At 37.1% G+C, this 20,430-nt stretch overlaps 3 protein-coding genes, 1 long non-coding RNA gene and 2 pseudogenes across 6 annotated transcripts in view; 5 read left to right on the top strand and 1 right to left on the bottom strand.

The window, feature by feature from the left end:
* The window catches only part of LOC125863616 (uncharacterized), a 44,757-nt gene extending 37,442 nt beyond the window's left edge, over window positions 1-7,315 (bottom strand). The window contains exon 1 of the long non-coding RNA XR_007446209.1: window positions 7,204-7,315. This is a non-coding gene — a long non-coding RNA (uncharacterized LOC125863616). The remainder of the gene's footprint in view (window positions 1-7,203) is intronic.
* The window catches only part of LOC125863612 (DELLA protein GAI-like), a 46,035-nt gene extending 36,370 nt beyond the window's left edge, over window positions 1-9,665 (top strand). Inside the window, exon 2 of one of the 3 annotated variants that reach the window (XR_007446207.1) lies at window positions 9,259-9,665. The gene's annotated coding sequence lies outside the window, so the exon portion shown is untranslated. Of the gene's footprint in view, window positions 1-9,215 lie in introns of all 3 variants that reach the window. The other 2 variants (XR_007446208.1, XM_049543661.1) reach the window with 2 other exon arrangements.
* On the top strand, window positions 2,060-3,598 carry LOC125863611 (DELLA protein GAI-like). The gene has a single exon (XM_049543660.1). The coding sequence runs from the start codon at window positions 2,060-2,062 to the stop codon at window positions 3,596-3,598; it is 1,539 nt and encodes a 512-aa protein (XP_049399617.1).
* Window positions 7,500-9,209, top strand: LOC125864256 (DELLA protein GAI-like). The gene is made up of 2 exons (XM_049544161.1): window positions 7,500-7,512; window positions 8,278-9,209. The coding sequence occupies exons 1-2, from the start codon at window positions 7,500-7,502 to the stop codon at window positions 9,201-9,203; spliced, it is 939 nt and encodes a 312-aa protein (XP_049400118.1). The 3' UTR covers window positions 9,204-9,209.
* Window positions 9,666-11,141: 1,476 nt separating the features above from the next.
* Window positions 11,142-14,612, top strand: LOC125864255 (APETALA2-like protein 3; annotated as a pseudogene).
* Window positions 14,613-16,480: 1,868 nt separating this feature from the next.
* On the top strand, window positions 16,481-17,533 carry LOC125864254 (serine/threonine-protein kinase STY13-like; annotated as a pseudogene).
* The last annotated feature ends 2,897 nt before the right edge of the window (window positions 17,534-20,430 follow it).

Here is a 20,430-nt window from a genome sequence, read left to right as displayed (position 1 = left end):
GGGGGGGGACAGACGAAAATCCAATAAGCCTTTTGGGGAGGCAACTTTTTCTGAGGAATTCGCCCCATTCCGGAAGAGGAAAAGGGGGATTGACTCCAACATCCTTGGGGCGTGACGTGGAGCGATCTCACGATGCCAGGACGAAATAGCGTTTTTACTGGGTTTTGGGTCGCGTTGTTCGCGATTTCTGGGCTGCTGGACGCTGGAATCAAATTTGTCGCGTCTGGAATGGGGAAGACGCAGGGGTACTGTTTTGGTATTGCTGTGCGTATTGTGTGTTTGCTAGGTATTTTTGTGGAGGAAAAGGGAAGTGGGCCGGGTCAGGAGAATATGGGAATGGAGTGGGTCGGTGTTGTATGTTGTATTGTAATGGGCTGCTGGGATTGTATTGTTGCTGGAAATTGGAGGGATGGGCTGAAACAATTGACCCATTTTTGGGTCTTACGAAAGCTAAGGGAGGGGTTACAAATGGCTAAAATTGCAAATAAATAATAGCCGAATGAGTTTCGATTATAACCAAATTAAAATTAGTCGGTGAATTTGGCCTATATTTAAACAAGACGGAATTTCATAAATTAATTAAGGAGTTTCTCAATCTTAACGAAATAAAATAATTAACTTAATTAGAAACTAATCAATTTAAAATTATAACCACAATCTTAAGTTAGAGTAAATTGATAAAACAAAACTTTCCAAATTAGCGAAAATAGAAATAATTAAACTAATAAGCTAAATAACTCCAAATAAAGGATATATTTTAAACCCACATTACGAATATACTTTAAACCCAATTAATTCAATTGAGGATTTAATTAACATAAAATCTTTTTTGAGACAATTTTCGAATATTTAGGAAATTCTAATTACATATATAATTAATTAAAAAAATACTATAAAAAATAGACTAAAATTACTTAAAGTAACCTCGAAGAAATATTTGAATTTTATAAAGTAATTATCTTAAATCGTTTAAAAATTAAGAAACTCGCAAGTTAATTATTATCGGGGAGGGTCAAAATTAGGTGTCAACATGTATTGAGTTTTTATCGAATTGTATTTTTAATTCTTTCTAGATCCAGTGAAGTATAAACTGGAGTAGGAATAGGGTAGACATGGGAACATAAACCTTGTGGGGTTTGTGTTGGAGGTTAGGAATTAGAGTTAGTTCCTAGGATTGCAAGAGTTGTAATTTGAATTCATAACTTGAAGTGGGGTCGCCGATCTAGTTGGTTGTTGGCGACTAGGAATTAGAGTTTATAATTCCTTAGGCTACATATGTTTGTAATTTTTTGTTGAGGCTCAGAGTTTAATGAAGTAGAGTTAAATCCTACAAAGTTGTAGGTCGTGGTTTTTTACCCTTTATGAGTCGGGGGTTTTCACGATAAAATATTGTGTCATTACTTTATTTGCTTTACATAACGTAACTGCTGTAATCTGCAAAGGAACAGACAAAATATTCCTATTCCTTAGGCAAATCTGGGGGTCAGTATTTCAACAATACCAATATTACGAATCAAAATAATAAGTTGCTGCTTTTAAAAAAAAAAAACTTGTTGTTTGTCCCAATCATGACTTGTCATAATCTCAGAAGAAAAAGCAAAGACAATTTTAAAAACTGTCTGTTGCATTGAAGAATTATTTCTGATTTCGGTGTATCTATGAAAAAAATACAGAGTTAGAAAAGTAAATAAAATCGTTCAAGAAGATAACTACTAATAAATAATTCTAGTTAGAGCACAAAGAGGACTCAACTTTCCTCAACTATATTTTGCTGTAATTATAATTATATAGAAAAAATATATGGAGTATTATTAATTACTTAAGTTACAGGTTTATTCATAAAAGAAAATTTTATAGGCAGCACAAAACTTTATACTCTTTTCGAAATAGTGAACAGAGTAAAAGTAAAAGTGAACGATTACAAATCTAATCCTCGATCTTACTTTCAGTGCTGTTCTTTACGCGCGCGATGAAAGCGAAACTCTTCGAAATTAGCAAAAAAAAAAAAAAAAGAGGTTGACAGCAATTTACCAACAACAACCAAAAAAGAAAGAAGAAGATGAACTGTAGAGAGATTTCCATGGAAACAATTAATGAAGATGAAGATTCATTTGTTTCTAATACAGATGCAATCATCTACGCTGCTTCTGATATTTCAGGCCGGACTCACAGTTTGATCTCTGATCACAATATTTCTAATTCATCGTCTTCTACCAATGTAGACGAACACCATCAGCAGCAGGAGATTTTGACTGCTGCTGGTGGTAGTGATGGTGATGATGATTCGATGATTGTATCATCAAGTGCATCTTCCACCTGGTTTAATAATAATAAGCAAATTGATGATCAGCAAGAGATTAGGATATTTAATGTTGATTTTAGAGCACTTTGCAACAACACTTGCCGTAGATCAGAATTACGTGGTGGTTTATTGCCGGATACTGATAAGACAGTGAACGAAGAGAGTAGCGTTAGGCTTGTCAATACGTTGATGGCTTGTGCCGAGGCGATTCAAGAGAACAACTTAAGTCTAGCGGATGAACTAACCAGTGTTTTAAGAAGAATTGCAGTTTCACAAATTGGAGGAGCAATGAAGAAAGTGGCGACTTATTTTGCTGAAGCTTTGTCTCATAAGATTCACAGAACGAATCGACGAGATATTGTTGAATCATCCTATTCCAAGGACCAGCTCTTGCATATGAGCTTCTACGAGAGCTGCCTTTTCGTCAAATTCGCCCACTTCACTGCCAATCAATCCATTTTGGAGGCCTTCGCCGATTCCAAGAGAGTACATGTAATTGATTTCAGCTTGAATCAAGGTTCGCAATGGCCAGCACTTTTGCAGGCTCTCGCTTTGCGTCCTGGCGGTCCACCGGCTTTTCAGCTCACAGGAATTGGTGGCCACTCCCAGCCTGATGACAGTACCGATGCATTACACAAAGTTGGTTGGAAGCTCGCCCAACTTGCAGAGTCAATTGGTGTAGAATTTGAATTCCGTGGATTCGTGGTTCATACTTTAGCTGATCTTGAAGCATCGATGTTGAATATTCCTAGTAACGTGGAAGCAGTGGCTGTGAACTCTGTTTTCGAGCTTCACCGTCTGTTTTCCATTCCAGGAGCAATTGAGAAAGTGCTGGATTTAATCAAACAAGTAAAGCCGAAGATTGTGACCATTGCCGAACCAGAAGCGAATCACAATGAGAGTGTCTTTATGAATAGGATTAAGGAAGCATGGCATTACTATTCAACAGTGTTCCATTTACTGGAAAATTCAGAGTGGACTAAGCGCAGCACTATAGACTTGGAGATTGTCGGGCCGCACTTAGGGAGGGAGATCTATAATTTGGTTGCTTGCGAAGGGACTGAGCGAGTTGTGAGACACGAGACGCTGGGTCAATGGCGAGTGAGGTTTAACTCTGCAGGGTTCAACCTGGTTCCCCTGGCTTCAAATACGTACAGACACGCAGACTTGTTACTTGCCTTGTACACAAATGAAGAGGGATATAGAGTAGAAGTGAAAGATGGGTGTCTTATGTGGAGTTGGCATAGTCGTCCGCTAATCACCACCTCTATTTGGCAGATATGTAGCCAAGTCTAGGGAATCAGTCAATGGGTGTGGTTACTCTGCAGCTGTCCTAGAAAAGTTTGCTACTCTGAGGAAGTTGCTCTGCAACTGTCCTGCATCATCCAATACGTAGTTTTATGTGTTAACTAACTCAGAGTGTACTTAATGGTGTTACTCTTCTTTTACTGTTTACAGGTATCGTCTCAGATGTATCAGACAGTCCAAATTTACAACCTTTGTAAGATGGTTCGTTTCTTCGACCTCACTGTTATTGAGAGGATCTCTGCAGTAGTCATTAAATTTAATAACGCTAAGGGCAGTCAATTGGCAACGGTCTTTCTACCCTCCACGAGATAGGGTTAAGGTTTGCGTATACTCTATCCTACCTGACCCTGCTTATGGGAGGACACTAGATTTGTTGCTGTTGTTGAGGGTCGCACCTACATGTTCCTCCCTCTATATTATCAGAACTTGTAATTGTCCGTGCTGCAAAGCTATTTTCTCTATTAAACATTTATCTTAGATCACTAATTGTTAGTTTTTATAAGTCCACCACGAGTCAACATAGCAGGTCCTTAATTGTACTTATTAACAGTAAATGCTTAAAGTAAAAGAACACTAAACTTTACGTGGAAACCTCCTTGCTCAAGGGGAGAAAAACCACGATCTGTCACACAAGATTTCTCAATCAACTCCACTAACTTCAAGCAACATGTGAATACAGACTCCAATAATCACAAAAGATTAAACTCTTAATCCTACACCATGTAATATCTCCACTACAAGACTCAGAACAATAACCTTGTTGTCCACTATATTAAATACCTCTAGTTAACATAGACTTCAATCAGATACACAACGGCTAACTCTAACCATGGACTCTACTTCACTACTGATTACAACTTAAATGATTTATGTTCCGTAACATAGGAATAAATTTTACAATGTTTTAGTACAAGACACTAAACTTAAATAACTACTTGAAACTTTTTGCATATCACTCAATTAGGTCCCTTGCTGTTCGTATGAGAGTAGTTCATCCGTTGAGAGAAAATGTCATTTGCTTTTTAGAATCCTTATTTGCAAAAACTAGGTTGTTCTTTGTCAAAGTGTCCAATATAAGATGGACAAAACAACCTAGTAGAATGCCATTGCCGAGAGCTCTGCGCCTCTACTGTCTTGCCCACCTACCACGGCAGGTGTGGCAGCTTTGCAGCTGTACTCCATTGACTTGTCCTGAACAACTTCCACACGAGGGATCATGTCTCTCTACTAGTTCTCATAGTTTGTTAATTCATCAAATTATCAGAATATAACACTTACGTTATCTGCAATACCTTTCTGTTTTTAATTGTCTAAACTTTTTCCAGGCTTGAAAACAAACTAATTGTAATTCCCAAAGGAAANCCAATATAAGATGGACAAAACAACCTAGTAGAATGCCATTGCCGAGAGCTCTGCACCTCTATTGTCTTGCCCACCTACCACGGCAGGTGTGGCAGCTTTGCAGCTGTACTCCATTGACTTGTCCTGAAAAACTTCCACACGAGGGATCATGTCTCTCTACCAGTTCTCATAGTTTGTTAATTCATCAAATTATCAGAATATAACACTTACGTTATCTGCAATACCTTTCTGTTTTTAATTGTCTAAACTTTTTCCAGGCTTGAAAACAAACTAATTGTAATTCCCAAAGGAAAAACTAGGAATAACAAAAGTCCTTCATCATAGTTACTGTTCTATAAATTAGGTATTGCCTTCTATGGAAGACGAGACACTTCTTGTCTCTGCATCATTCATTATGCTTATTTTTCCAGAGTATTGAAGCTGAAGGTCTCAGGAATCACTTGTCACATTTGGCTGAATCCCTTGACAACTCAAAAACAATGATCTATCCCTGCAAAGTAGGTTTCCAAGCTCGGGGATGCCCTCTCGCATTTAGCAGTGGTAGTAGAGAAGGAGCACAAGAGACTTCTTATGCGAAAATCCATAATTGAGAAACGTAAAGAAGAACATTAATCTGCTTCCCTCATTCATACGCTTGGAACTAAGATTGCTATAACTACCTGTGAATCGTTAAACTAGCTAACTTGTTATGCATGGAAAGGTTCAACTAAAATTTAATATCACCAAAAACATAGAGTGTGTTATACTCACGAATGACGTGTAAAGTGACGGATTAAATGACGACATTTGTCATGTGTGTCAAAAATAATTTTTAAATAATTAATATTGAGTAAAAATAAAACTGTGCAACCATTGAATATTTTTTTTTCAGGATCTCCAAATACCCCCGGAGCGCACTTCTCTTCTCCCCCACATTTGCACATTGGTGGAGCTAGGTGGGGGTTCGTGGGTTCTGACGAACCAAGTAGCTTTTTCGTAGACCCTGTATTTGTATTAAAAAATTAAATAAATATATATGTATATACCCTCAACAAAATTAATAGACGGTTTAGTGGTAAGGAAGAGACCGTGAAAATGCTTTTCACGCTAGAGTTGTAGCTCCGAACCCCCTCTCTTTATTCTAAAAGGAAATTTAGAACCTCCAAACTTTTAATCTTGGTTCCGCCTCTACACACCATTGCCCCTGCAAATTATTGAGATAAGCTTTTATTAATCTTCTTAAATTAACTTTCGTGCAAATATTATATTCTTTCAAAAAGAATTTTATGAATGGGTTTATTCTTAAATTTTAAGAACATTTTCCATCATTGTTGTTGAAACCTTCCTTCACAATGGATGAAATTTAACTTGGGAGAATGGTGGCTGAAAATGGGGAAGAAGAAGAAAAAAAATAACTAAAAATAAACTAAAGAACTATTTCACGCACTTATCAATGAGTATCACACTCATTATGCTATGTAAACAAAAAGTGTCAACATAGCGAGACCCTATATGAGGTGTCTAAATTGAACATCATCCAGATAAGGTGTTTAAGTGAAATATCGTATCAACTTTAGAGGGCTACCAATGAGTTAGGCCAAATTCAGTCTACTGCTTTTTTTCAAGATGAAAGCTCCTTAGTTTGAAGTTACATTTGCAAAATTGGTATGTCAATCGCGTGTATACCTTAGCATTGAAGGGTTGACTCTTGTCTACCGCCATTTTTAGGTATTTAGTCAAATAGTCGAGATGCATATAAGTTTGTGTCACAGCTCTATTTGAGGCCATAGTGTAGGCGATTGATAAAAAGATGGGCTGATACAAATTAAAAACAAAGTAGGCAGACCTGACGGGATAGCTTAACTCATATTTTCTTTTTTTTTGTTAACTAGGCAAAAGTTAGGTGACTTTTATGTGACAACAAAATAGAAAAATGACTTTTGTGTGATAAATTTAAAGTTGAATAACCTTTATATGACTAAAAAGTACTCCAATAATTTAATGTGATAAAATTGAATGACTCTTGTCATTGAAATGTATCTTTCATTTTAATAAACATCGAATCAAGACTTGATTGGTAGAATTAAAAAGAGTCTAGACTCAATTGGCAATTGCNCTATGAATCGTTAAACTAGCTAACTTGTTATGCATGGAAAGGGTCAACTAAAATTTAAGAGACATTTTTACAGCTATTACAAGCAAGGCCGACTCTTGCTAGTTAGTCGTGGCATGTTCATGCTAATATTTTCAACCTTTGTTATATTAGCTGACTCTTTAATTTCTTCTATGCTATATTTCATGTTAGTTCGAACAAGTTAAAATTAGGACTCTTCAGTTTCATGACTATTGGTGCTTATTCAAAAGTCAGTGTCCCCCTAAAGTTGGCACGATGTTTCAAACACCTTATTTGGGCGATGTTCATTTTAGATACTTCATATATGGTCCCGCTATGTCAATTTTTACACCTTTTTTAATATCACCAAAAACATATAGTGTGTTATACTCACGAATGACGTGTAAAGTGATGAATTAAACGACGACATTTGTCATGTGTGTCAAAAGTAATTTTTAAATAATTAATATTGAGTAAAAATAAAACTGTGCAACCATTGAATATTTTTTTTTCTGGATCTCCAAATACCCCCAGAGCGCGCTTCTCTTCTCCCCCACATCTGCACGTTGGCGGAGCTAGGTGGGGGTTCGTGGGTTCTGACGAACCCAATATCTTTTCCGTAGACCCTGTATTTGTATTAAAAAATTAAATAAATATATATGTATATTAACTTGTGAACCCTCAACAAAATTAATAGACGGTTTAGTGGTAAGGAAGAGACCGTGAAAATGCTTTTCACACTAGAGTTGTAGCTCTGAACCCCCTCTCTTTATTCTAAAAGAAAATTTAGAACCCCCAAACTTTTAATCTTGGCTCCGCCTCTGTCCACCATTGCCCCCGCAAATTATCGAGATAAGCTTTTACTAATCTTCTTAAATTCACTTTCGTGCAAATATTATATTCTTTCAAGAAAGAATTTTATGAATGGGTTTATTCTTAAATTTTAAGAAAATTTTCCATCATTGTTGTTGAAACCTTCCTTCACAATGGATGAAATTTAACTTGGGAAAATGGTGGCTGAAAATGGGGAAGAAGAAGAAAAAAAATAACTAAAAATAAACTAAAGAACTATTTCATGCGCTTATCAATGAGTGTATCACACTCATTATGCCATGTAAACAAAAAGTGTCAACATAGCAAGACCCTATATGAGGTGTCTAAATTGAACATCATCCAACTAAGGTGTCTAAGTGAAATATCGTATCAACCCAAGGACCAAGTCTTGAGTATGAGCTTCTACGACAGCTGCCTGTTCCTCAAATTCGCCCACTTAATTGCCATCAATCCATTTTGGAGGCCTTTGCCGATTCCAAGAGAGTACATGTAATTGATTTCAGCTTAAATCAAGGTTCGCAATGGCCAGCACTTTTGCAGGCTCTCACTTTGCGTCCTGGTGGTCCACCGGCTTTTCGGCTCACAGGAATTGGTGGCCACTCTCAGCCTGATGACACTACCAATGCCTTACAGGAAGTTGGTGGGAAGCTCGCCCAACTTGCAGAGTCAATGGGTATAGAATTTGAATTTCGTGGATTAGTGGTCCATACTTTAGCTGATCTTGAAGCACCAATGTTGAATATTAGACCCAGTAATGTGGAATCAGTGGCTGTGAACTCTGTTTTCAAGCTTCACCGTCTGTTTTCCATTCCAGGAGCAATTGAGCAAGTTCTGGATTTGATAAAACAAATAGACCCGAAGACTGTGACCATTGCCGAACGTGAAGATAATCACAATGAGAGTGTGTTTATGAACAGGATTAAGGAAGCATGGCATTACTATTCAACAATGTTTGATTTGCTGGAGAACTCAGAGTGGACTAAGCGCAGCACTATAGACTTGGAGATTGCTACACAGCACCTAGGGAGGGAGATCTATAATTTGGTGGCTTGTGAAGGGACTAAGCGAGTAATGAGACACGAGACGTTTGGTCAATGGCGAATGAGGTTTAACTCTGCAGGGTTCAACCTGGTTCCCCTGGGTTCAAATACGTACAGACACGTAAACATGCTATTGGCCTTGTACATAAATGGAAAGAGATATAGAGTAGAAGAGAAAGATGGGTGTCTTATGTTGAGTTGGCATAGTCGCCCGCTCATCACCACATCTGATTGGCGCGGCTATTTCGCCAAGTCTAAGGATTAGTCAATGCGTGAGGTTGCTCTGCAGCTGTCCTGGATAATTCTGCTAGTCTGAGGAGGTTTCTTTGCAGTTGTCCTGCATCATCCAATACGTAGTTTTATATGTTACTCTTCTTTTACTGTTTACAGGTACTGTCTTAGATGTATCAGACAGTCCAAATTGATAATATTTGTAAGATGTTTCTTTTCTTCGACCTCACTGTTAGTGAGAGAATCTCTGCAGTAGCCATTAAATTTGATAACGCAAAGGGCACAATCTTTTCAAAACAGTCTCTTTACCTCCACAAGATAGGGGTAAGGTTTGCGTACACTCTATCCTACCCAGACCTGTGTATGGGACTACATTAGATTTGTTGTTGTTGTTGAGTGTAGCACCTGGATGTTCCTCCTTAATGTCATATTCAGAACTTGTAATATAATTGTCTGTGTTGTAACACTATTTTCTGTATAAAAGTTGTCTTCTCTTATTCTCTATAGAAGTTTCGTCCTTAATGCACCCGATTATACTTTTCTTTTGTTATTCTCTATAGGATCGCTTGTCACATTTGGCTGAATCCCTTAACAACGCAAGGACAATGATCTATCCCTTGTGAAGCAGGGATGCCCCCTCACATATAGCAGTGGTACTAGAGAAGGAGCACAAGAGACTTCTTAGACAAAAATCCATAATTGAGAACTGAAAAGAGAGCAAAATACTAAAATTCTAGATACATTTAAAACATAAGTAAGCTAACATAAAGAAACATGACTCTTTAGTTTCATGACTCTTGGTGCTATATTTCATGTTAGTTCGAACAAATTAAAATTAGGACTCTTTAGTTTCATGACTTTTGGTGCTTATTCAAGAGACAGGCTACTGTTTTTTTCAAGATGAAAGCTCCTTAGTTTATAAGTTACATTTGTAAATTTGGTATGTCAATCGCACGTATAGCTTTGCATTTTAGGGTTAACTCTCATCTACCGCTATCTTTTAGGTATTTAGTCATGGAATAGTCGAGATGTGTGTTCTAGCTGAGGCCATAGTGTAGGCAGACCGCAGCCCTGCCGGAAATTTTCTGTAATTGTTGAAACATTGATTCATTGAGAGAATTTCCAAAACATATAAATAATCCAATATAGTAAATTTCCAAACCGTTTCGCCACTATCCAAATATAGAGTCATGACCAACATCCAATAGGTCAGATCCAACACACAAAATTGAAATTTATCTTTTATTTTAGTAACCATCGAATCAAGGCTTGATTGATAGAAAAAAACAAGTAATCGGCAATTGCCAAGAAAATTATACGGTGTAGAATTAATGTCCAATCTATGTCGTTAGTAGGTGTTTGCAAATAGAAAGTATAATATAATATTTGAAAATAAATATAAAAAAAATGTGAGTGGAAAAAAATGGTTCACTTGAAAACTAGTCAAATTTGAAATACGTCTTCAATTATTATTTTTAAAAACAATATATGTCCAAATGGGACTCGTCTATTGTTTGGATCACGATCCCTTTGTTGACTATAGTTATTGTTTTGTTAAATAAATTCTCACTTTCAATCATGTCTCTTATTAAAAAAAAATATCTGTCTATCCAATTTATATGACTTATTTTCTTTTTTTTTTATCATTCATTTTAGATCACAAGTTTTAAAAATCTTCTTTTTTTTCTTAAACTCCATGTGGAATCAAACTATCTCACATAAAATTAGACGGAAATAAATAATTATTAATGACCAATCAAAAGGAGACCACAGTGTACAAAGTTTGATCGATCCTCTACTTTGAGTGGTGTTCTTTACGCGTACTATGAAATGAAAGTGAAATCTCTCCGAAATGACTAAAAAGATAAAATAAGTTGACTATGTCACAACCTCACTTATATTAAGGAAGCAGCAAGGTAACTCCAGCAATTTAACCCAAAATTAAAAAAAAAAAAAAAAAAAAAGAAGAAAGATGAGTTCAGGAGAGATGTCCATGGATACAATTATGGAAGATGAAGATTCCTTTGTTTCCAATACAGATGCAATCATCTACGCTGCTTCTGATATTTCAGGCTGGACTCACAGTTTGATCTCAGATAACAATATTTCTAATTCATCGTCTTCTTCCAATGTAGACGACCGCCAGCAGCAGATATTGACTGGTGGTGGTGGTGGTGATTCGATGATTGTATCATCAGGTGATCATCGTCACCGCGATGGTTTTACATTTGCTATACTGAAAGCTGATAAGGAAGCTAATAATGAATACGAAGGAAGTGGGGATCGTGGTGGGTTTGTAATAAAGGAGTTGTTTCCATTGGTGAATGGAGAGGTGGGGTTGGATCTTCCGGCGAATTGCGGTGATTTGAATGAGCAGAGGATCGGTAAAACTCCGCAACAGAGATTACAGGCGAAGAAGAGTGGAAGAGAACCTAGGTCTCGGAGTTCTCAGTATCGTGGAGTTACATTCTATCGAAGGACTGGAAGATGGGAATCCCATATCTGGTTAGTGACCATCACTTGTGTTTTCATTCTCGAGCAATTTTTTTTTTGTTGTTTCCTCTCAAGCTCAGTAGTAATAGCGACGTTCAATTCCTTGAGATTTCTGCGATTGTGATATTAGAAAATCAATGGACTAAACATAATCTCAAAATTGTTGTGTTGGGGTTTATAGACTAGTGATGGCTCGAATGGTAAGTATCCTCCACCTGGGTTCTACTCACCAAGGGGAGCAAAAAGGGCGGGAGCCTCTAGGGAGGGGTAAAAAAAAATTAAAATATTGTGGTGGTGTACATAAGTTTACGGCAGTTTGACTTTCTGGCTGTCAACATGCTGCAACCTTCCTCAGTTATCCGTGCTTAGGACATAATAGAACTGGTTTTCCTTTGGTATGTTAGGTGTCAGCTCCATTGCGATACTCTTCACTATCCGTGCTTAAGTCTGGACAAAATTAGTGGTCGTTCATCGCACACTAACATAATGAACTTATGCTTACGCAGGGGTGCTTGGAGTTGTTAGTTCCAACTATCTAGCAATTCACTTAGATACTGAACTTATGCTTACCCGGGGTTGCTTGGAGTTGTTAGTTCCAACTATCTAACAATTACTAATAAGCTGCTTCCACTTTCAAGTTTGATAGCAACAGATAATAAATGTGTTAATGTGAATTTGAATAGTTTCTTTATGGGCTTTGCAGGGATTGTGGGAAACAAGTTTACTTGGGTAAGCAATCGTGTTTGTAATCTCATGTTTTGTCGATATGAAGTATATTCATTTCCAGCTTTATTCATGAATTGATTTGCTGACTGCAAGCTTCATTTGTCATTTGGAACTTGTATTCACAGGGGGTTTTGACACTGCACATGCTGCTGCTAGGTACTGTATAATTTTGAATGCGTTTTATCTTAGCTCCATACCTTGATTTTTGTACTTCTTAAAAGAAAGAACTTGGATAGTTGTAGGCCTGAGTTTTTATTTTACTAATATCAGGGTGTATGACCGTGCTGCAATTAAATTCCGAGGACTTGATGCAGATATCAATTTTAACATCAGTGATTATGAAGAAGATCTGAAGCAGGTTGGTTGAAGTCCCTTTTCAATTTAGAGTAAGATTGCCGATTAATCTAATTGTCTCTGACTGGCATGTAGATGAAGAACTTTAGCAAAGAAGAGTTTGTGCACATACTTCGTCGTCAGAGCAATGGCTTCTCTAGAGGAAGTTCAAAATACAGAGGAGTCACTCTACATAAATGTGGGCGATGGGAAGCACGGATGGGGCAGCTTCTTGGAAAGAAGTGAGTGACCACTTGTTTCAATGTGGCTTAGAAATGTCACACAATTGTTAATATGTCTGTTTCAAGTTCTTCACTATCTAATCACATGATAGCACTGATCTTTATAAGTTAGAGAGAGTATTGCTAACTAGTTACTGTACACTATGTTCCTGCAGATATATCTATCTTGGACTATTTGACAATGAGATAGATGCTGCAAGGTCCAATGATCATGGCCTGACTCTTCATCCCTTTTTATATTATGTGGTTTAACCTCTCAACATTGACTGAACTTGGTCTTTGGGGTGATCAGGGCATATGATAAGGCTGCTATAAAATGCAATGGGAGGGAGGCAGTCACCAACTTTGAGCCAAACACATACGAAGGGGCACTGACTTTGGAGGCTGACATTGGAGGTACTAGCAAGACTTGCACACTTTTCTGGACACCGCCTTTATGTTTCTCTTTTTTCTTCAGCTCCACTTAGCTGGTTGAAAACTACCAATCTTTACATGTGATGCAGGCAGAGATCATAATCTTGATCTAAATTTGGGCATATCTCTCTCTTCCTATGCTGAGAATCAACATGGAAACACTAGCCAAATTGGAAACTTCCAGTGCCGGCATGGTTCAAATGGTTTACCTGAACATCATGGAGAAGTCCGGGTAATTTGAGACTTTCATGATCTATCTCCATTCATGTATTCCATGATCTGTAACAAAGGTAGATTTGTATTCATCATGTATGTCTAAGCAGTCTACTTGGTCTTGACTCTATTACAGACCCCTGCTTCTACAACACTGAGAAGTAAACTGCTACTTCATGGCCAGCATATGCTAACTCAGCATCCCGTCCATTGGAACGGATCAAATGACAATCTCTTTCCAACATTTAAGGTATTCTTGTTAACGTTGTTTGAATTACTTTCAGTTCGTCTTCTCATAAGAATGGTGCACTTAATGCAACATTCCTTACCTAAATTCATGTACATGTTGCTTATTTCTCTCTTTTCCTGCATGGTGTCTTTCAAATTACTATCTAGTAGTTCAATTTATATGCCTCGTCTTGTGAATTTAGTCAGTACAATGTACCGAATAAACATCCTATGATGCTTCCTCCAGGTTTCAGCAATAGAGAAGGGCTTGGAAGTCGACGCCTCTTTGAAATGGATGGGGCATGACCAAAATACTTATGATGGGAGTCCTACATTGCCACTCTTCTCTACTGCAGCATCATCAGGATTCGGAAATTCAGCAAACACTGCACCCTCAGCTGTCACTCATCTGCTACACTTTGGAAGTGGAGCACTACCTTTCCCCATTCACCATCCCTCACCAACATGAATCTTTCACATCATTATTTCAGGAGTTGAACAGTCGGCTGCTAAACCTATTACAATGATCAATATCTTTTCTTAGGTTGATCAGGACCATACCAGTACACATCCGATTACAATGGGTTTAGTTTTATTAGTTAGGAGATGACTACTGAGTTTTAGACAATTTTTTGCTTTGTTAAGTTCAACTAGGCCACGAATCTTAACAGCAACTACGTGATTGCAAGCTGCTTATTCGCAATTTTCTTCTATGTACTCTACGTATTGCTGGTGCCTTGACAGTTGTGATTTACGACTATTTTTATGAGAGAACATTTGGTTTCATTTTCAAATGTCTTCCTTCTTTTATGTATTAAATCTTCCAAAGGAGGGTTCCTTGCTTAAACTTGGTTCTTGAAATTAGCAAGAACTGCTGATACCTTTGACCTATTTTCCCTGCTGAAGCACATAGAGTTTTCATTAACACTGATTATGCAATTTACTAATCTATCTTGCCTGTAAAGATATGACACCTTGACTTAACTCAACCACAAAATTAAACTAACTCATGTGAGGGAGGGTTGCCCAAGTTTATTTAAGTTGAGCATCAATTCATTCTCCAACTAACGCGTGACTCTGACCCACTCTAACAACCCCCTTCACGCCTAGACCCAACTAGAGTATGGGTCGGGAAATGGATATGGACCTTGCTCTAATACCATATAAAGATATGACATCTGTTCTAACTCAATCCCAAAAGCTAGCTTATGAGTGAGGATTGCCCTCCTTGCATAAAGTCTTCACGAAAAGTAATGGAGTCATGTTGGGTCAAAATTATAATGTGTCAATAATCTTTGTGAAAAGAGTTATGTGTCCAAGGGGAATCAAACCCTCAAACAGAAGGCAAGCTAAACTAATTGAGTACCTACGTTGGATTAAGTGACTGTTTTATTATTGATAATAGATATTTTTTATATATTTAATAAATTTTTCAAGACAAATATAAGTTCTCAAAAACCTATATTGCTCCTTGTTTCATTTAACTTTAATCACTCTAGAGTAGGGAGGCAATATATAGTACAAATTGTCAGCTGGCTTATAAAAGCAAAACTTAAAGAATGCTGTTTGCAATTAGTCCAAACAGATATACTACTTGTAGACTTCATTAAAAGTGCATTTTAAACAGTTAACCACTAACTTTACATCTGCTCCTAATTATTCCACTCATGTACTAATCTAATAAAATTTTAGTACAATTATAAAATTGAGCCAAAACTATTAAAAAATTTCGAATTTATAACTATAAAGATGATTCCACCTCTATGTTATATGACATCTCAACTTTACTGCAAGATTATAATTTGAAATTGCATTAAATAGTGTCATGAAATATTACTTTCTCCGTTTTAATTTATTTGTTCAGAATTTTTAAAATAAAGAATACTTTCGAATCTTATGGTCTTAAACTAGTGATTTGTAAAATATAACAAAATGTTCTTTGTCTTAAATATGTCATGTATAAAGTGTTAGGACCGAAAATAATCAGTGTCATATGTAATCTAGCAAAGCAAAACCTCGAAAGATCACGAATAAGAAGACTAACGAGAAATATACCAAAAGACAAACATTTAACGTGGTTGGATAAATCGATTTACATCCACAAGAGGAGATGAGTAATATTTACTATATAAAGAGAGTGCAAAATATAGAGAGGAATAACCTCACACAATTCACTCGAAATATAAAGAGGTGCACATAAGTGTTAACGTAACACTTATGTCTCACACGTTCTCCCCTATCAGAACTCTCTAAGCCACATTAATATTTTTGTGTCTCTATTTATAGAGTCATAAACATTTTCCTACAAGAAAAGAACTAGCTAAATATAAAAACTTTTGTGTTTTCCTTTTAGGAAAAGGAAAATTCATTTATGGTAAGAAATGTAGAACAAATATCCAACATAAAGTTGGAATTAAGAGTTGCCAAAAAAAAGAAGAGAAAATAAATTCTTTTTGAAAGGGAGTAAAATAGAAAATAAGACAAATGAATTAAAATAGGATTATTTTTTATAATTTTAGAAACTTGAAAACTCTAGTCTAAGAGAAATCTGAATTACCCCTTTCCCAATCCTTTTCAAATTTGATTTCGATACCTATAAATATACCGCCATTTCAGAAGGAATAACTCCAAATTAAACAGAGCGTTTTCTTGTTTGTCTTTAATGGCGAAATCAAGAATTATTGCAAAGATAGATTTAAGAAGAATGGATGAACAACTTGAGAGGCATTTAGATAGAATATTTAGCAATAATAATGGTTGTACTGAAGAGACGAATAAATTGGAAGTGATCATGACGAAGAAACAAGAATGGGAATTGGATCCTACAAAACTTAAAGTCAACACTATTATTGCTAAAGGAGCATACTGATCGGTTTATAAAGGTGTTTATGATGGTAAACAAGTTGCAGTTAAAATACTTGATTTAAGCAATGAAAAAAGAAGGAATATAGTAACAAAGGCTTTCACACAAGAAGTTTCAATATGGTACAATTTACATCACCCAAACATTGCAAAGTTAATCGGAGGTTCGAAAACATTGCCCCCTGAATCTACAAGATGGATGAAAAAATTGACGAGAAATCATTCATTGGCAAAACAACCAGTACTTGAATATGGTATCGTGGTTGAATACGTCCCTGGAGGTACACTTAGATCACACCTCTTAAAAAATCATATAAAAAAGTTGCCATTGATTTATGTAATTCAACTAGCATTAGATGTTGCAAGAGGGTTGAGTTACCTTCACTCTAAGAAAATTGTTCATAGAGATGTAAAGAGTAGTAATTTAGTTGTGGATAAGGAAGGAAGAGTAAAAATAATTGACTTTGGAGTATCTCGAATCGAGGCTTCATGTCCTATTAACATGACTGCGCAAACTGGGACTATTGGTTACATGGCTCCTGAGGTTCTTATTGGTTTACCATATGATCATAAATGTGATGTTTATAGTTTTGGAATTTGTTTGTGGGAGATATATTGTTGTTCAATTCCATATATTGGACAAATTTGTCCTTCTCATGAAATAAGTCCAAATGTGTACAAGAGTCTAAGGCCTGAAATACCTAACACTTGTCCAAGTGCTGTGGCCAATATAATGAAACAATGTTGGAATGCAAATCCAAAAAAGAGGCCAGAGATGAAGGAAGTGGTGCTCATGTTGGAAGCCATTGACACAACTCAAGATGCACAAAAAGGTTGTTTTTGCTTGATTTAGATTAGCATTGGTCATTCAAGCTTGTTTAGATTTAGGATTAGAGGTGTGCATCGGTCAGTTTGGTTTGACTTTATGTATTATCAACTATTCTACAAGTATCTATTAAGTGTTGATTCGATTCTCATGGTCCCTTTTTACTATTATGTTAAGAAATTAACAAATAATATCAGCCCCTTTTCCCCTTTGGTTCAGAGCATGATTCAGTATGCAGCTAGCTAGTCAAAAAGATCTTTGTATTTTGTATAATGAGTGCAACTTTTGTTGTGTCATTTTCTAGCTGTGTCTTTACTCTTTAGTACTGTTGTTGTTTTGACTATTGACTTGATAGTTGTTGGACTCTTTTATTAGTACTACTTACTATTTACTTCTCGATATGGGTAAGTGCTTGCTTTTACTGCAGAAGGGATCTTTCTATCCTGGTTTAGATTTCCCAAAGTTAAGATGGAATTATTGAATATAAGTTTTTTCTTAATGGTGTAAAAATATTTATTTCGTGTTAGTCAGGAGCGTAATTAGGGGACGCAAAGGGGATTCATCTGATATCCTCTTTGTTGGAGAATTATATTTTAGTCTCTACATATTGATTCTCCGTTTGATTTTTCATGTGTTTACTTCTTTATATTTGGAAATCTCTTAGTGAAAATTCTGACTTGGCCATTGTCGTTAGTACCAACAGGTCAGTCATACTGGGTATTAGAAATTAAACTCTGAAGAGGTGGGCACACATTGTAAGTCTCATTATTGAACGTCAACTGATTTTCCGAAGGGAGAAAAACTAATTACATAGAGGAAATAGATGTGGAAACATCTGCTTATTTTAGTTCATGTAGCAAAAAAATGTCAAACAGCAACAAAGTCATGCTTAATTGATAACCCAAGAAAAACATTATTCAACAATTACTTTAAGCATACATGCTTCGAGCTACTTAAACAGAACTCTCTTGGGAAGTGTTACAAACTAAAAAAAATGAAACAGTTTTGTTGAATGCAGCATTTCAGGTCCAGGCATCGAGCGCTAGAGCTACTACTATAGGACTTCTTACGGTGTGATGACCATTCTCTTCCACCCAAGTGATGGAACCAGATTGTGCTTGGTCGTCTGCAATGCCTTTGTAACGTATGGTCAGAGTGTAGTCCTGCTTCTGATTTTTCTTCTCAAACACCAAGGTTTGTGGAGAGATAGAAATTGTCGAGTTTTTTGGTGCTGTCACTTTTGCTTTGTAATTAGCAGCACCAGGTCCAACATTTGTGACTGTCCTCCTGAATTTCTGCCCCAACCAAGTGTAGTCCTCATTTGGGTTAAAGAGAGCAATAAATGATGGGTAATTCATATCATTGAACGGATTTGAGCAGTTGTGCTTAGCTGATGATCTAGCAATTGTTTTGAATTGCTTTTCTGTGAGATTCATGGAGCAGAGAAGATTCACATAGTCTTGTGGAGTTGCTTCATATATCAAGCCTGGATCAACTGCACGGTTTGGATTTACGAGTCCAGCTCCCATGTCTAATGATGTAGCATCCCTTGTAATGAAGTTGTAATGACCCTCATGGTCATTTCTGTGTCTTGCCTTCTGTGTGTCGTTTAGAGCATTTCTATAGCGACCCCAAGTCATTTATGACTTGCTGGGACTGACAGTTCGGTCACCTGGTCGTTCGTTTGGTCTTGGTGCGAGTTTTTGTGTTTTGGAGCTTATGAACCTTGAACGATCATTTTCGATCAAAAGTTCAAGAAGATGACATCGGAATCCAATTCTGACGATTTCATCAGCTCCAGAAGGGTCATTTTAGGCTAATAGCATGGTCGACATGACTCCCGAGGTTTTCAGTGTGAGTCGGTGCGATTAGGCGTTTTAACTTTAAGTTTAAGCTTAAGTTTGACTTTGGTCAACATTCTGAGTAAACGCGCTCGGATGAGAATTCCATCAGCGTGGTTAGCTCCGGAATGTCGAGTTTGGTCTAGATTGACCCTTCTTTTGTGTCTGGAGGTTTTCGATATCTTTCCGAGAACTTTTGTGGGTTTTGACTTAAAAGGGCTTTTGGAAGTGGGACCCACTTTTTATCGAAATGACCTCTGATGGAAATTTCGACTGCGCCATTGAGTCTGGAATATCGAATTTGGTGTGGTTGCATATCTCGTTTGCGTGCACGGGGTTTCGTTCGAACGAGTTCGGAGCACCCCGTCGGGATTTTAAGTTTTGGAAATGTTGCAGATTTTCTGCAATAAATTGCAGAAAATCAGCAACATTTCTCAAATTTCAAACCCTCATCTCTCTCTCATTTCTCAACCGATTTGGGTGATCCAAAAGGCTAAGTTGTGAGATTTTTCGAGGACAACGCGTTGGTGATCTCGGATAGTGATTTGGAGTCCCCGTTTGAGGTAATTTTCAAAAAATACCTGCTGCCAGACCCCTTTTGTGAGCTTGATTTTGGAAATTTTTGAGACTTGTTTTCTTAGCCATTTTAGATCCGATTTTGGTGATTTTTGAGGCTATCTTGAGTGGTTTTTCGAGGAGAACGTCGTGGTGTTGTCGCATTTCACTGTAGATCGCTCCTTTTTGGTAAAAACGCTGAATTAGCTGCTGTCCCATTTCTATTCTTTTGAGAAAATTTGGGTTTTAGTTGCTTGTTGATATTGTGTTGTTCCCGAGCCCCGAATTGTGTCCCATTATGGGACATGAGCTGGGGGAACTGGTTAGGACCCACTTTTGGGGTTAATTTCGGAATTTCCTGCGCGGGTCCCACGATTCCCGTTTTGACTCCAAAATTGACCTATCTCCGTTTGTTGTGATTTTGGTGTCTAAACGACCATATTAACGTTGTGACTCTATTTTTGATAGCGGGGTAGTGTTTCGAGACCGTTCGAAAAGGGGAAGCTCCGAAGGAGTGATTTTGGAGCG

Source organism: Solanum stenotomum, chromosome 5 (assembly GCF_019186545.1).
Source record: "Solanum stenotomum isolate F172 chromosome 5, ASM1918654v1, whole genome shotgun sequence".
NCBI classification, from domain to species: Eukaryota; Viridiplantae; Streptophyta; class Magnoliopsida; order Solanales; family Solanaceae; genus Solanum; species Solanum stenotomum.
The sequence above is the reverse complement of the archived record's forward strand: the minus strand, read 5'-3'. Positions and strand labels throughout refer to the sequence as shown.